This window comes from Trametes versicolor, assembly GCF_000271585.1.
Source record: "Trametes versicolor FP-101664 SS1 unplaced genomic scaffold TRAVEscaffold_6, whole genome shotgun sequence".
NCBI classification, from domain to species: domain Eukaryota; kingdom Fungi; phylum Basidiomycota; class Agaricomycetes; order Polyporales; family Polyporaceae; genus Trametes; species Trametes versicolor.
The window spans coordinates 1,867,582-1,881,055 of NW_007360326.1; the positions used below are offsets into that span (position 1 = coordinate 1,867,582).

Sequence of the window (13,474 nt, forward strand, 5' to 3'; positions counted from 1 at the left end):
TTGCCCTCTACCTTCACCATCTTGCGCTCACTCTTCTGCTACATATCACAATTTACGCGACGTCAGTTTCCAGCACCCGACAACTAATATGGAGGCGTTTGAAGACGAGAACCCATTCGAGAGCGAGCCGGAGCGTCTCCAGTCGGACAGCTCCTCTTCGAGAGCGAACATTTCAGCCCTATCGTCCCCTGTCCCACAGGAGGCCCGCGTCTCCTCCCCACCGACATCACCGAGGAGACAGAACGCGTTCCCATCTCCAGGGTCTCATAGGCAACCTCAGGCGTTCAAGAGCGACTTCTGCTGCGCGCGGGACCGGTGGCTGCACTCCGGCGAGGATGTCGAGATTATGGTGCGTACTCGTTCGGTTTATGAGTGCTGGGTCGTACATTCTAACACGGGGGAAATACTACTATGTGGGTAGATTATGGACGCTTTGAAGACGTCCGTGAACTCGTCCACGCCGTACATCACATACGCCATTAGGGCCGGGGTGAGTCTCCAGTACAACTGCAATCGGCGTGGTCTCGCTGAAACCAGCATAGACGGCGGAAGCGCACCATAGGTACTCGGAGTTCGAGTCGCTGCGGAGCAACCTGGTCAAGCTCTACCCCACGCTCATCATACCCCCGATACCCTCGAAGCAGACCATCGGCGACTACGCCATCAAGCAGGCGAAGGCGAAGGAGGACGCGGCGATGATTGGGCGGCGGAAGCGCATGCTGCAGACGTTCCTCAACCGCATCGCGCGCCACCCTATCCTGTCGAACGAGCACATCTTCCACCGCTTCTTGGACGGGGAGGTTTCGTGGGTAAGCAGCACCTCTCACGTTTGTGTTAGTTGTTGCCTGACGTTTGGGGACTACAGTCGGAAGTGCTGCACTCTCCACCTATATCGCAGCTGCCCAAGAACATTCTGAAGGCCCCGTCGCACAACCCGACGGACCAGACGGTGGCGCTGGCGTATGCTGCGCTCCCCAATCCTTCGGCCGCGCATCCGCTGCGCAGGCCGGATCAGCGGTTCCTGGATTCGGAGGTGTTTACGAACAAGTTCGCGGCCCATATGAGCGGGCCGATGGAGAAGGTGACGCGGCGGACAATGAAGCGGTGGTCTGGTTGGTGCATTTGTGTTAGCGATCCCTTCTTGGTGCTTATGAATGGCAGACTTGGCACAGGATCATGCGGAGCTAGGTGCTACGCTGAACGGCTTCAGTCTCAACGAGACGGGTCAGCTCTCAACCGCCGTGGAGAAGACTGGGCAGGCTGTCGATGCGACATATATGTCAACAACGAAGCTGGTTCGTATGTCCGTCTTGTGTGGTTGCTTGTGATGCTTATTGGTGTGTGTGCAGTTGCAGGAGTTTGAGCAGAATTGGGCGGAACCGCTGCACGAATACACGCAGTTCGCGTCGATTATCAAGAAGCTCCTCCAATACCGGCATCAGAAGCACGTTCAGTATGAAATGACGCAAGAAGCACTCGAGGCCAAGCGAGAACAGCTGGAGGAGCTGGAGAAGAATGAGCGGGAGGCGCGGCGGTTGGAGGAAGCGCTCAGCCAAGGTCGGCCAAGCACCATCCGCGCGTCAACAAGCCGAAGCGACGACGGCGAGGAAGCGGCGGGGACGGGCGAGCAAGAGGGTGAAGAGGAAGGTCCCGTTCCCAGCCACCGGCAAGAGGAGTCGGCCTATTTGCCTCCGCATCCAGGGCCCAACCCTGTGAAGCGGAGGGCACCAGGAATGGGCTTGTTGAGCGCGCTGAGTTACACATTGCATGGGATGATGGATGTGGACCCGGAGACGGCTAGGCGAAATTCGATTACGAAGAACAAGGAGACCATCTCTCAGGTACGCGAACGGGTCTCCATGCGCCTCCGAGACTAGCACTGACGCCCGGGGCAGCTGGAGGACGCGCTGCACCTGGCGGCGCAGGACCTCAAGTACTCGAGCTCGACGATCCAGGCAGACTTGGACCGCTTCCAGCGGCAGAAGGTGGCGGATCTGCGGGAGATGGCCATGAGCCTTGCGCGGAGCCACCGGGATTGGTGCAAGAAGGTATGTGGCGGGGAAACTCAGGGAACGTGAGAGCTGCATGTTGACTAGCGTGTAGAACCTGGAAGCCTGGGAAGAGGCGAAAGCGGAGATTGCGAAGATCCCTGAGCACCCGAACCGCCTGCCTGACGACGCGACTAACGGAACCGCGGCGCATGGGAGGAGGGACTCGTTGGCGACCATCGGGGAAGGTCAGCAGTAGTAGTGGGATGTTGTGCATGTCTGTGGTCGCGCGGCGGACATTGTTTGTGTGCTGTTGGATGCGCTCGGTGCGAATGGATAGGATTTTGACTTTTGGGTGATTGAAATGTGTATGACGGTGAGACAGTCTGGGCCGGGTCGGTGAGAAACGGAGGCATTTGTTGGTTATGATCCACGGGCGCCTGTCCCATAAGAGCGCGACGCGCGCTCCCGAGCGCATCTCTCATCTCGACCACGACGCCGACAAGCACACGTTCGTTGGCGTGATGCTAGTCGTGCCCCCGCGACAACCCCCCGCCCCCCGCCCTCGACAGCCCCCTCGCTCACACCACGCGATTTAGACACCATGGCCACCGCCCTCGGTCCCCCCGCCATCTCCTTCCTCCGCCCTACCTCCTCACTGAGCTCGTTCTCCGACTCCGGCTCCGTCCACAACGACCATGACCACTCGGGTATACCGCGTTTCCCCCATACGCGTGCACAGCTCGCTGCCATCGCCCGTCAGTACAAGCCCGACGGGTATGGCGATGCGGAAGGCGACGTGTCCGCCGTCAGCTCCTCCTTCGTAGGTCGCGTGGTCGGGCTGCTCGATGGCGAACGCGAGGACGACGTGAAGTCCCTGCTCAAGGATACGTTTGGCCCCAGTATCCCCGAAGATGAGGTGCGCAGCCGCCACCCTGCACGGTCTGTGATAGCTTGACTAATCAATTCTGTGTCGGCCATCTAGCTGGAGCAACATGTGCTCGATCTCATGCACAAGCACAGAGATGATATAGACAATGTCCCGTTCCTGTTCTTGACCCCCACTCGGCGTCCCATCTCTCGTCCCTCTTCTCGCGCGTCCACTCATTCTGCTCGTCTCATTCCGAACCGTCCGGACACCCCCAACTCTGCCCCCAGTTCCCCGCTCGCTATGATATTCCGGAGGCCCCACACGCCGCTCACTTCTCCCTTGGGCATACAGGCCCAGTCGAACTCGTATATATCCGCCCGCAGCGAGTCTCCGGGCGCGTCTCCCATCTTTACACACGCTCAGTTCGCCGTTAGTCTCCCGTCTTCCCCGATGTCCTCTCCCCGGCTGCTCAACGCGAAAGCTTCAGAGTTCAGACCCATCCCTAGACCCCTCTCTGCCGCCTCGTCCAACCCCGGCTCGCTCGCGGCTCTCCGCGCGGACACACCGTCCCCGGACATGTGGGCTCCGCCCTCGCGGCCGACTTCGAAGTTGGCCATTGCTGCGCCGCTGACGCCGGACAACTCCTTGTTGCCCAGGGCATTCACTCCGACATCTTCCTTGCGATCATCTATGCGCCCGGACGAGCATGACGACGATGATGACCCGTTCGATCCGTTCGCCGCCCGCCCCATCCCGCGGTCCTTCCATTCGTCTACCTCGGATGAGCTGTTGTGGGGCAACTCGCCTATCTCCAGCTCCTCGCTCTCCGCGGACGATATGCCGTTCCACCATGTCTTCGGGGGAACTATGGACTACGACACCCCGCCGAAGCAAAAACAGGACGACGACATGGATCCCGAGGTCGCCGCAATGCTAACTGATGGCATGACACCCTTCGACGTGCTTAGCTCTGTCTTCGGTGCGACGCTCGCGCCCTCTGAGCTGGAGGAAGCGCTTGCGGCCAACGGATATGATTTCGAACGTGCGATGACCTGGCTGGTGGACCGCTCTTTGACGAACCACACCGCGCCCTCGCAGCCTAGAGTTCAATCTGTGGGTAACAGGGTCATGGTCGTCCAACGTGATGGTCAATCCGGGATTCGCGGCGGGAGGGCGGCATTCCACGGCCCGCAGGGCCGTAACGGTGGTCGCTTCGTCAATGGACGTCCAGCCCCAGGTGGCAACCGCGTCTGCAGGTACTTCCTAGCGGGTGAATGTCTTCGGGCGGATTGCCGCTTTAGGTCAGTACTAACGGAAGCTTACAACGAGACACGACGCTGACACCTTGATTACTACCTCAGCCATGACCTTGAACGCGCGCTGTGTCGCTTCTGGCTTCGGGGCACCTGTGCGAAGGGCGAGACGTGCGAATTCTTGCACCACCTTCCTCAGGAGATCGATGTCTCAGGACTCAATGGTGCCATGTCACGCATGGACATCCACGGAGGGCAGCAAGAGACCAACGCAAGCGCCCCCTTGGACGAGTTCCCGTCCCTCAATCACGCGATCGGTAGTAATAATAACCGTCGTGGAGGGCATGGCCTCGGGCGCGGTGATAGTTCGTTCGATCCCAGTCGCACCCGGTTTGCAGCTGCCGTCAAGAGGCCCGCTCCCCAGTCGCAGATCCCGAAGGACCCTGCTACTCTAGCTGCGCGCCGGGAGGCAATGGGCTCATCTGCGGAACCGCTGCACCCGAACACTGCTATCGTCGCGCCTAAGCCGTCGCCTCGCATCAAGCTCAAGTCGCCCTCGTTGCTGCCTACTCTGCCTACGGGAGAGGCCGTCAACAAACTGTATATGACGTACCGTGAGAGGTGAGCTTGGGTTTCCCCGCTAGTCCTAGAGTATTCCTCTGACACCCGTCCAGGGCACTGCGACTTGGGGCTGCGCGTAACGCGTGTCTTTCTCGTGCAGCAGACGCATGGCGCCGAGGCGATGGCGCGGCAGCAAAGCGTTTCAGCCGTGAGGGTCACGACCTGAACGCGAAGATGGCGGCGGAGATGGTTGAGGCGGCGGGCAAACTCGTCAGGGAGCGTGCCCGGCTCGCTGAGCAGGCTGCGCGGGCGCGCGACGTGACCTGGTCGGACGACCCTGGTGACCGCTCTGTGCGCGGTCGCGTCTGCGGAGCGGGCCTCGGAATCACGCTTGGTATCGCGAGCCAAACCAATAGCGGCGAGACCAAGTTGACTCCCGAGGAGCGGACGGAGGCGATGCTCGACCTCCACGGTCTGCATGCTGCGGAGGCGACCGAGGTGTTGGAGGAGTTCCTTCTTGCGGTATGTGTACAGTTATACATTCATAACGGCTGGTTGCTGACATGCATCTTCGCAGCTGGAGAGGGAAAACTTTTATGGACTTGGTGAGTGAGCATATGCTTGGTAGCAAGATCGGCAGCCTGACTGTTATGCAGCGTTTCTTATTGTTGGAGAAGAAAAACATACGGGCACACAAGACCCGTCTCGGGGCGCATCGAAGACACGTCTTGCGACCGGCGTCCGGGAGTGGCTGCACATGTGGGGCTATCCCTGGAGCGAGCGCGACGGCGTTATTTGTGTCGACCCTCTCACACACGGCTAACCCGCGGACGCGGTTGTGGCTGTGATGTGCCGGCACAGAAGGTTCAGTGAGACGAGAGAGCGGAAAGAAGGCGCGTGTAGGTTACGGGGAAGTGTATGCGCATTGCGGATGGTTCGCGAACTGGATTGTACCTGCTAGAGTATATCGCTGTTTACTTGGAAATATTTCTGTGTACATGTATATATGTTGATGTCAACGTCGCTGATCCCTGCCCATGAAATCAAAGATCGGCCCGCTCACCCTGATGTCTTCTTTGACCGTTGCACCCTCGCTTCCGATAAACTGTTTGATTATGTCGTGCCGCGGTTGAGGGGGATGTGCGGCATTGTGCCCAGGGTGTTCAGGGCGCGGGAAGCATCGCCGTCTCTATCACAGCCCCGATTGGGACAGCCGGCGCGAACGCGCTCCCGCAGCGTTCATTTGTGTTTCACCCGCTCACGACCATTCACGCCTGCTCTTCCTTCACGACCTCCACGAGCACAGCACAATCCTTGCCCGCCATGTCCACCACCTACGACGACGGCGAGCCTCAGATGACCCTCCAGCACGAACCGAACCGGCCCACATCAATCGACCTCACGCTTGCGCTCGAGCGTGAACTTGACAACGAGTCGCTCCCCAATTCCCCGAACCCGCCACGACCGCAATCTCTCGATACCCATGTCCTCGCCTCAATTGTTACCCAGCTTCGTCTCTCGCTCGCGGAGGTCACGAAGGAACGCGATACCCTTTCGGAACAGCTTGCTGAAGCACAGACGCGGGAGGGCGGCTTGAAGGAGGCCCTCGAGCACGTCACAGACAAGTGCCTCCGCTGCGAGAACGAGCTCGAGGGGGCGGCGGCGAAGCGTCAGGAGGACGAGGAGACGATTTCCATGTTGCGCACGAAGGTCGAGGAGAGCAGGTACGTTGCTTTAGCCACTATGCGCGCCACACCCTGCTGATATCTGTGCTTCTGCTGCAGACGTGCATTGATGCGCCTCCAGACGGAGAAGCGGATGAGCGCCGCTTCCAATCTTACACTCGATCTCTCGCGGCCGCCCCCTCAACACGCTTCACTGAGCGGCCCACCATCCTCTCGCCGATCATCCTTCCAACCCTTGACCGGCACGTCCGCCGGGCGCACGGGGCACCGCAGGATCTCGTCGGTCTCCGACTCTGGCGTCCTGGCCAATGCATACGGCGACGGTCAATGGCCGCCCCCGTCACCCATGTCGCCTGACGCCACGCCCACCGAGCGTGCCCCCACCCAACACAACCGCCGCGTGTCGCTCCTCTTCGGGCGCGGGGGCGCTGCGCAACCCGAGTCGATTGGGGACATCGAGGTGGAGCTGCTGCGGAAACAGATGCAGCTCATGCAGCAGCAGCTCGACGACACGAAGCGCGACCTGTCCGAGGTGCAGGAGGCCCACGAAGCGTCGGAGCTCTGCGTGCGCGCGCTCAGGACGTTCATCGCGGACAACAACGTGGGCATCCCAGCTGCTATCGGCACGGGCACGGGGAAGCCCTCGCAGCCCCCCACGCACTCGAAGCAGGGCAGCACGGCCTCTCGGTGGGGCTTCCGGTTGTGGAACACAGAGCCCGAGGTGCCTACTCCACCGCAGTCGGGCATCGCCTCCCCCGCATCGACACCGGTGCAGACTGCCCCCAGCAAGTTCGGGGGGCTGTTCACTGGACGGAAGAGCACGTCCTCGAATTCGGCGCGGCCCTCGTACGACCCGGTGCACCAGGAGCCGATGTACAACGGCTCCGACACGTCGTCGCTGCCGGACTCGTCTGGCCCCATCAGCCCTGCGTCCGAGGTTCCGCACACAAGCATGGGCGAGCTCGGTGGCGATGATATGGTCAGGGCGAAGGAGCAGAGGGCTGTCGTGCAGCCGTTTGAGCACACACAGGAGATTTCGGTTGCATAGAGATTCGGCGTCCGTACTTAGGTAGTTATGACCGTGATGACTTCTCTGGATTGTAATATACGGATCGGAAACTTGTACAGTACGACTGGCTTGGCGCGTACATGGGCTTAGTGGTATGTCATCATGTTACTGCGATGCTTCTCTCCTGAGGCTAACCAAGGATTCAACAGTCTCGCCAAGCAACATAATAGAATTCGCAGTCTGTGTAACCAACAGCCTTCGTTCGACGACTCTCGCGTTATAATGCATTATACAATCGATTCGCTGCGAAGTTCGACGCCTCAGCGGGCGAACCCACGCTCACATGTTGTGGGGGTGTGTGCAGCCTTCCTAGATCGTCTGTATGGAGCGCAATTGTTGGTCTCCCTACCACCACGTACACCCTCCCCCGTCGACAGATCACCTTCGTCTGCCTAGGGCCGGGGAGACAAGAAAGCCTCTGAGAACAGAAAACGGATATCCATGCGATGTATCGAGGATGGCGCTTATACGCACGTAAGGAAGCACACAGGCGCCCACACTCCGTTTGAGGACTTTTTGGCGCCTGCGCGCCCTCCCGACTCCGCCATTCCCGCCGATTCAGCGAATCCGGCATCAACTTCTTGTCGGCGTACCTACAAAACTAGGCTGTGGTACCCGGGTTCTCCGCTGATTCGACATACCTGGTAGTGCATGGGGACAAACCCGCTGCGTGAAACGAAGGCGCTTGTACTTCCTCGGGCACATTCTCGAGCCTTCGGATGAGGCCTGAGGCCTCAGACCGCATGAGCCCAAGCACGTCGTATCGCCCGAACATGAGGAGGATCATCTCCGGGAAGCAACGATTTTTCCCACCGAAGCAACTCGACGTTGGAAAGAGGCTTGCCACCTGTGCTTGGCGGAACGCGCCACACGCGCTGGTCTTCCGTTGCCTCGCCATCCTTGGCACGAGCAGGTGCGCTGCTACACGTATACCTTGTTGGCCCCTGACCCGCCAAATATAGCGACAGTTACTTCAGCCGTATCATTGCACGCCGACCAATGCGACGCTCATGTCGTCCCGTTCGGGTCCTCATGAGCGTTGCAAGCAGCCCATTCATGTCCGGCGGGGGGCATGCATCGGCGAAGGTTTTGCGCGCGTAAACCGCTCGTCTCGAGCGCGCGGACGGCACGGCATCAGGCCATAGCTAACGTGCGTCCAAAATCCGCCGCCGCCGCCGTCCACCGTGTTGGTATGCCGTCACCTTACATCCAGCGAATGAGTCACCCATGGTTACCGCTGCGGAGCCTTGATCGGTAGCCCCGTGGTGGTCGGAGAACAGTGCGTCTGTACCAAGGACCTCCGGCGTGTTAGACGCCTCCTCACCTGCAGCACTCGATCGGGTGGCGCAGAAGTCTTCATCATCCAGTGTGTGCGTAGGTTTTGTGGTCCCTGCAGGGCTAAGCTGCCTGTAACACGCGTGCTCAGCCACCCGAGAGAGTTGGAAGGATGAGGGCCTTCTCGGGGTCGACGTAGATGCGGCGAATGCGCGTGCTATACGATTCAGACCTAATGATCCCCTCTGCATAATGCCTGACTATGTCGCTGGTAGGTCAGCGAGCAGGGACAGCTCATCTTGTCTGTACCAGTGCGGACTGAGCCTGCGCCAGGCGGTGCGTACTCAGGCGCTCTGCACGAACATGATGCATTGACGAGATCGTAAGTAGGACGCGGACCGCGGTGGCATTTCATATTTTAGGGCGGGATTCGTCGGCGCGGCTTCCAGGCGTGCCGCTGTGGGGTACGACGTACGTCCTCGCCCAAAGTGACCACGCGACGTGTGTTCATCGCCTCTTTTCTCAGGGACTTGAGGCCTGGTTGGGACTCCGAGGATGAGTCCGATAGCAGCGAGCACCAACCACCGATAGACAAGTCTATCTTAACACTGTAAGTAACTATACTACCACGATACTAAAGTAAGTTTGTCTCAAAGTTAGCCTCTTAGGGTTCGTCGATGCGCTAGATCTGGATCCGGATGGAAGTCGGAGGAGACGAATTATTAGCGAGTTCTTCGGGCGGTTCAGGAGATACCCGCACGCAGTGGAGTCATTTGCTGGCCCACCCAACACCTCCGCACATCGGAAGTGACACATCACCGCCTGAGGCCTGCGCCGACTTGCGCGAGGTCAATGAACCGTCTTCCAACGTTGCAGCGATATGGATATCCTCCCGCACGTCAAGATCCAGCAAAGGCGGTCCAGGCGTATCCCAACCTCCCGACCAACATAAGGTACGAGCACAAGAGAGACCAGCGGTAGTACCAGGTTCCGCCGTCATTCCACCTCCCTCCCCACTCCTCCCCACCCCCGCCGACCATCACCTGCGATGGACGCACGGTTTGATCACCTTCCGGTGAGCCCCCGCTTCCATCTCAATATAAGCGCCTGAGCTACCGCTCACCATCGGGGTACGGTCGGCCAGGAGCTCCTGTCGCGTCCAGGCACTCTGTTTTTCCCTCCGCGCGTGAGCGGAGTGAGACTAACAGCCGAATTTATCCCAGCCTGGGTGAGTACTGGGATAAATAGCATCATAACGCGAGTCTGACATCCCAGCATACCTTTTTCACCAGGACCTTGCAGGCACCATTGCCGTCACACCTGCGGGGTCTCTACACTTGAAGCTTTGTGGTAACCTGGGATGGAGCGACGTCACTGAGTATCTCCTTTCCGGTCTACCTCGTGCTGAAGACACCGCGGATGTTTTCTGGGACAACGGAAATGTGTTTATTGCGGAGGACGTCGAAAGACGGCCCCTGCGACGGCGGCTAGACGAGGGAGGTGTCGGTGACGCTACCCGCCGCCTGGTACGGGGGGAAAGGATAGCGGACGCCCGAACCGAGGAGTGCGCGATCACGTTCGCGCAGCACGAGGTGAGTGGTTGCGCACGTCTTTCAGGAGCGGTCACTCGAACACTCACCGCCTCGCAGACGCTACCGCAGCACGACTATCGAAACCACCCCCGCGCCCAAGCTCCCGAGATCGAGCTCGTCATCCCGTACCACTGCGTGCCGCTGTCATACGCCATCGACGGGATATGTTACGACCCGAACGAGCCTGTCTTCGCTCTGAACGCTCCAATCGACGAGAAGTTGAGCATTTGCCTAGGGGTAAGCACCATCAGCTATACTGCCAGGTTCTCGTGTCGTCGCCTAACAAACGAACCATAGATGGAGGGTGTCCGACCTTCCCATACACCCAAAGACGGCTTCTCCTCCAAGCAGCGCCGCGTGCGCAACAAGAAAAATGGTCCGCCGATCATCCGCGCAAAGCTGGCTCGTAGGATAGCCGCTGACGTGCAGGAGTTTCTGGTACGTACCGCCTCAACGTTGAGTCGCCCATATACGTCCTGAACCTTCCTTCGTAGAAACACTACCCAGTGTCGCACAAGGGCAAGCCCGTCGATTTCAACCGGTTGCACTTGAAGGAAGTGCGCCTGAAGTCGAAGGCTACGGGCCAGCCCGTCTTGTGCATTCATCGGAGCCCTTCTCCGATGTCTGTCCCGGCATCCCGGGGCATTCGTTCGATTTAGTAGCCCGCGACAGTCGGCTAGGACGCTCACCGGAGTGTCTACGCCCACTTTTGATTCTTCGTCGCCTACGCTGACCGCGCACTCAGTCGACCTGTACGCCGCGCAACGTTCCTGCCAAGAGCGGGAGGGAAGGACTCTTGGTCACACTTTTCTACCTGGACTATGCACGCGCCGCCGCTTCGATCCGGATTTCGACTAGACAGGGCTAAAATCAGCTTTCATTAATTACACGAGTTCACCGCGTGAAAAGCCCGTGGTGCGCATGCATGTTGCTGGACTTCGGCCAGCCCGACACCGCCGCTCGCCACGCCGACGGCTCCGTGCCTGCCTGCCGCTTCGGTGCCACTCGATCGTGGGACCTACGGCCACCCATATCCTGATCTGGGTCATAATCACGCCTTCGCCGTCGGCGTGCCGCATGGCTACCAACCCGCGGTGGCGGCCTTCATCCTAATCCGGCTAGCGTGCGCATATCGGGGCTTGGCGCCCAAGGACACGGAAAGAACAGAACTCGAAGACTCACCTCTGCTCATCCCCACGCTCATTCCTCGACACGCCTTCTACGTGAACCATCTTCAGAAATGCTGGCGACTGACTCCGCTCTTGCTGTATTTCTTTTCGGGTCCAGCTACAAGTCGACAGTGCCAGTGGACGACAAGGTATCGACTCGTTATCGGAGGTCGTCGGATATTGCCTCGCTGTAGTGTTGCTGCTTCGGCCCTTATTGAGCGCAGGTAAGGTCGTTCTCCGAGCATGGTAGAGGTTGTAAATACCCCTGCCAGCACAGCGGAACTCTAGCCACTCTCGCCGAGGGAAGAACAGAGTAGGACAAAGGCCCGGATATGAACGGGAGGGAGCATGGGTGGGGGATACGGGGGGAAGGGGGGCGTATGCGTCCGCCGGACGACTTGTGTCTATGTCAGGACGGTGGTCCTCGCCCTTGGGAAGTTCCGACAATCCTTTTTGGACAGTCGTGAGAGCTAATTCTACGGCATGTGGATATTTTCGGATTCCTAGCGTCATTCTCAGTCCACCTTCTTGATGCACCCAGATTCCACAACAGACCATCCCGGACCTTGGCACAGATATTCCCGAGGCAACCGCTGCTCCCCCCCGGTGACCCCGGAGGTCGGTCGTGCGTCACCGCAAGGATAAGCCGTAGTGATATGGCGCGCTTGGGGTGTTCACACAGACTGGCGCGAGGATTATGGCATTGTCATCTTGTGCTCGTATGGAGTCGTAACGAGCGCCGTTGCACGTTCACGCTGTCGCTCCCGGACACTCGGTGCTTCAAGCTGCCGGTCAAAGCATCCGAGGGGCAACTCTCAATTTGCGGACATGGTCAGCAATCTATCGCCTTTATAATCATATTATCGCACAGCTTACGGTGTCAAATAAGCACCGTAGCGGTAGACAGTGGCTTGATACGGCCTGAATGTGTGTGTATAGGCGGGTCGAAAGCGACGCAGACTCGATACCCAGTAAGTTTCGCAAGCACCAGCCCGAAGTCAGAAGATTCGACGGTATCCGGAGGCAAGCCAGCCGGATCGGATGTCCTTCAAACGGGCATAAGTATGTTCCTTCACCGCGGGCGCCAACAGGCTTGCCGCACACCATCACCATCGCCCATGTGAGTGTTCTTCTATGTGAGTCCTCCCTGAGTTCGTTCAGGACCGTACCGCGAATCTTTGTGAAGATGTCGACTCTTTCTAGCCCCCGGAATGAGGTCTACGAGTGTATCATCGATCACTAGAGCCGCCGTAGCTTCTCGGACGCCAGCGACACGGCTACGGCCCGGGGATCCCGAGCGATTCTCCCGTGCACGAAGGAGATACGCAAGCGCTGTCTGTGGCTCGAAGCTCGGATTTCGATAGATGCGCACCCTACTTGTCTGGTGCGCCGATCCCAACATGTGACTCGAATGGTGTAGGCGTCCATATCGGCCAGCGCGGATACGCCAACAAGGAGGTTCCCGATGCACATCAAGTACGTGTGGAAGTTCCTCGACGGTGACGTCGAGCACTGCAGTGCGTCCTCGGTCATGCATCTAAGTTAAACACCTTTCCAGCACCACAATCGTCCCCGAGACGCCTAATTGTGCTAGAGGGCATTCGAATGCGTGCCACCCACCTACGCTCGTCGCATGCACGGAGGTTTATGTCAATCTGATGGTCCGGTCTTGCAGCATGTTGCGTGTTCGTTTCTAGGCACAAGCTCAGAGTCTGCAGAAGATTCTCCTTCGCCTTCGAGACAGAGTTAACGTTTGCACGTTGCATTACCGTGAGGCTCCGGTACTTCAGTACTCAGTGCCCATCCGAGTCGATGATACCGTGACTCGATGTGCCTCCCTCGCCGAATTTTGTTGAGCCTGGGTCGCCCGTGGTCCAGCTTTACGCCCCGCCGCACGCCGGTTGACGTGCGCACACCCCAGTCTAGTGACGTTCTAGCGGCCCTCTACCATGTATTCCGTAAGGTTCTCGGATCACGCCATCCGAGATATAACATTGAAGAGAGAGATATG

General features: G+C 59.1%; 4 protein-coding genes across 4 annotated transcripts; all 4 read left to right on the forward strand.

Moving 5' to 3' along the window:
* Positions 1 to 23: 23 nt before the first annotated feature.
* Positions 24 to 2,349, forward strand: TRAVEDRAFT_168450 (uncharacterized protein). Its single transcript, XM_008040691.1, has 8 exons — positions 24 to 349; positions 422 to 490; positions 543 to 809; positions 866 to 1,112; positions 1,162 to 1,295; positions 1,350 to 1,841; positions 1,896 to 2,048; positions 2,104 to 2,349. The coding sequence occupies exons 1-8, from the start codon at positions 89 to 91 to the stop codon at positions 2,245 to 2,247; spliced, it is 1,767 nt and encodes a 588-aa protein (XP_008038882.1). The 5' UTR covers positions 24 to 88; the 3' UTR covers positions 2,248 to 2,349.
* A 228-nt stretch (positions 2,350 to 2,577) lies between these two features.
* TRAVEDRAFT_149078 (uncharacterized protein) lies at positions 2,578 to 5,732 on the forward strand. Its single transcript, XM_008040692.1, has 6 exons — positions 2,578 to 2,907; positions 2,974 to 4,160; positions 4,221 to 4,733; positions 4,787 to 5,195; positions 5,251 to 5,278; positions 5,330 to 5,732. The coding sequence occupies exons 1-6, from the start codon at positions 2,593 to 2,595 to the stop codon at positions 5,494 to 5,496; spliced, it is 2,619 nt and encodes an 872-aa protein (XP_008038883.1). The 5' UTR covers positions 2,578 to 2,592; the 3' UTR covers positions 5,497 to 5,732.
* A 297-nt stretch (positions 5,733 to 6,029) lies between these two features.
* Positions 6,030 to 7,665, forward strand: TRAVEDRAFT_168455 (uncharacterized protein; the record flags this gene model as incomplete). Its single annotated transcript, XM_008040693.1, has 3 exons — positions 6,030 to 6,397; positions 6,458 to 7,519; positions 7,577 to 7,665. The coding sequence occupies 2 exons, from the start codon at positions 6,030 to 6,032 to the stop codon at positions 7,404 to 7,406; spliced, it is 1,317 nt and encodes a 438-aa protein (XP_008038884.1). The 3' UTR covers positions 7,407 to 7,519; positions 7,577 to 7,665.
* Positions 7,666 to 9,750: 2,085 nt separating this feature from the next.
* Positions 9,751 to 10,953, forward strand: TRAVEDRAFT_47869 (uncharacterized protein; the record flags this gene model as incomplete). The annotated part of the gene is made up of 6 exons (XM_008040197.1): positions 9,751 to 9,777; positions 9,847 to 9,930; positions 9,995 to 10,294; positions 10,352 to 10,531; positions 10,592 to 10,732; positions 10,789 to 10,953. 6 exons carry the CDS (start codon positions 9,751 to 9,753, stop codon positions 10,951 to 10,953), a joined length of 897 nt encoding a protein of 298 aa, XP_008038388.1.
* Between the last annotated feature and the right edge of the window lie 2,521 nt (positions 10,954 to 13,474).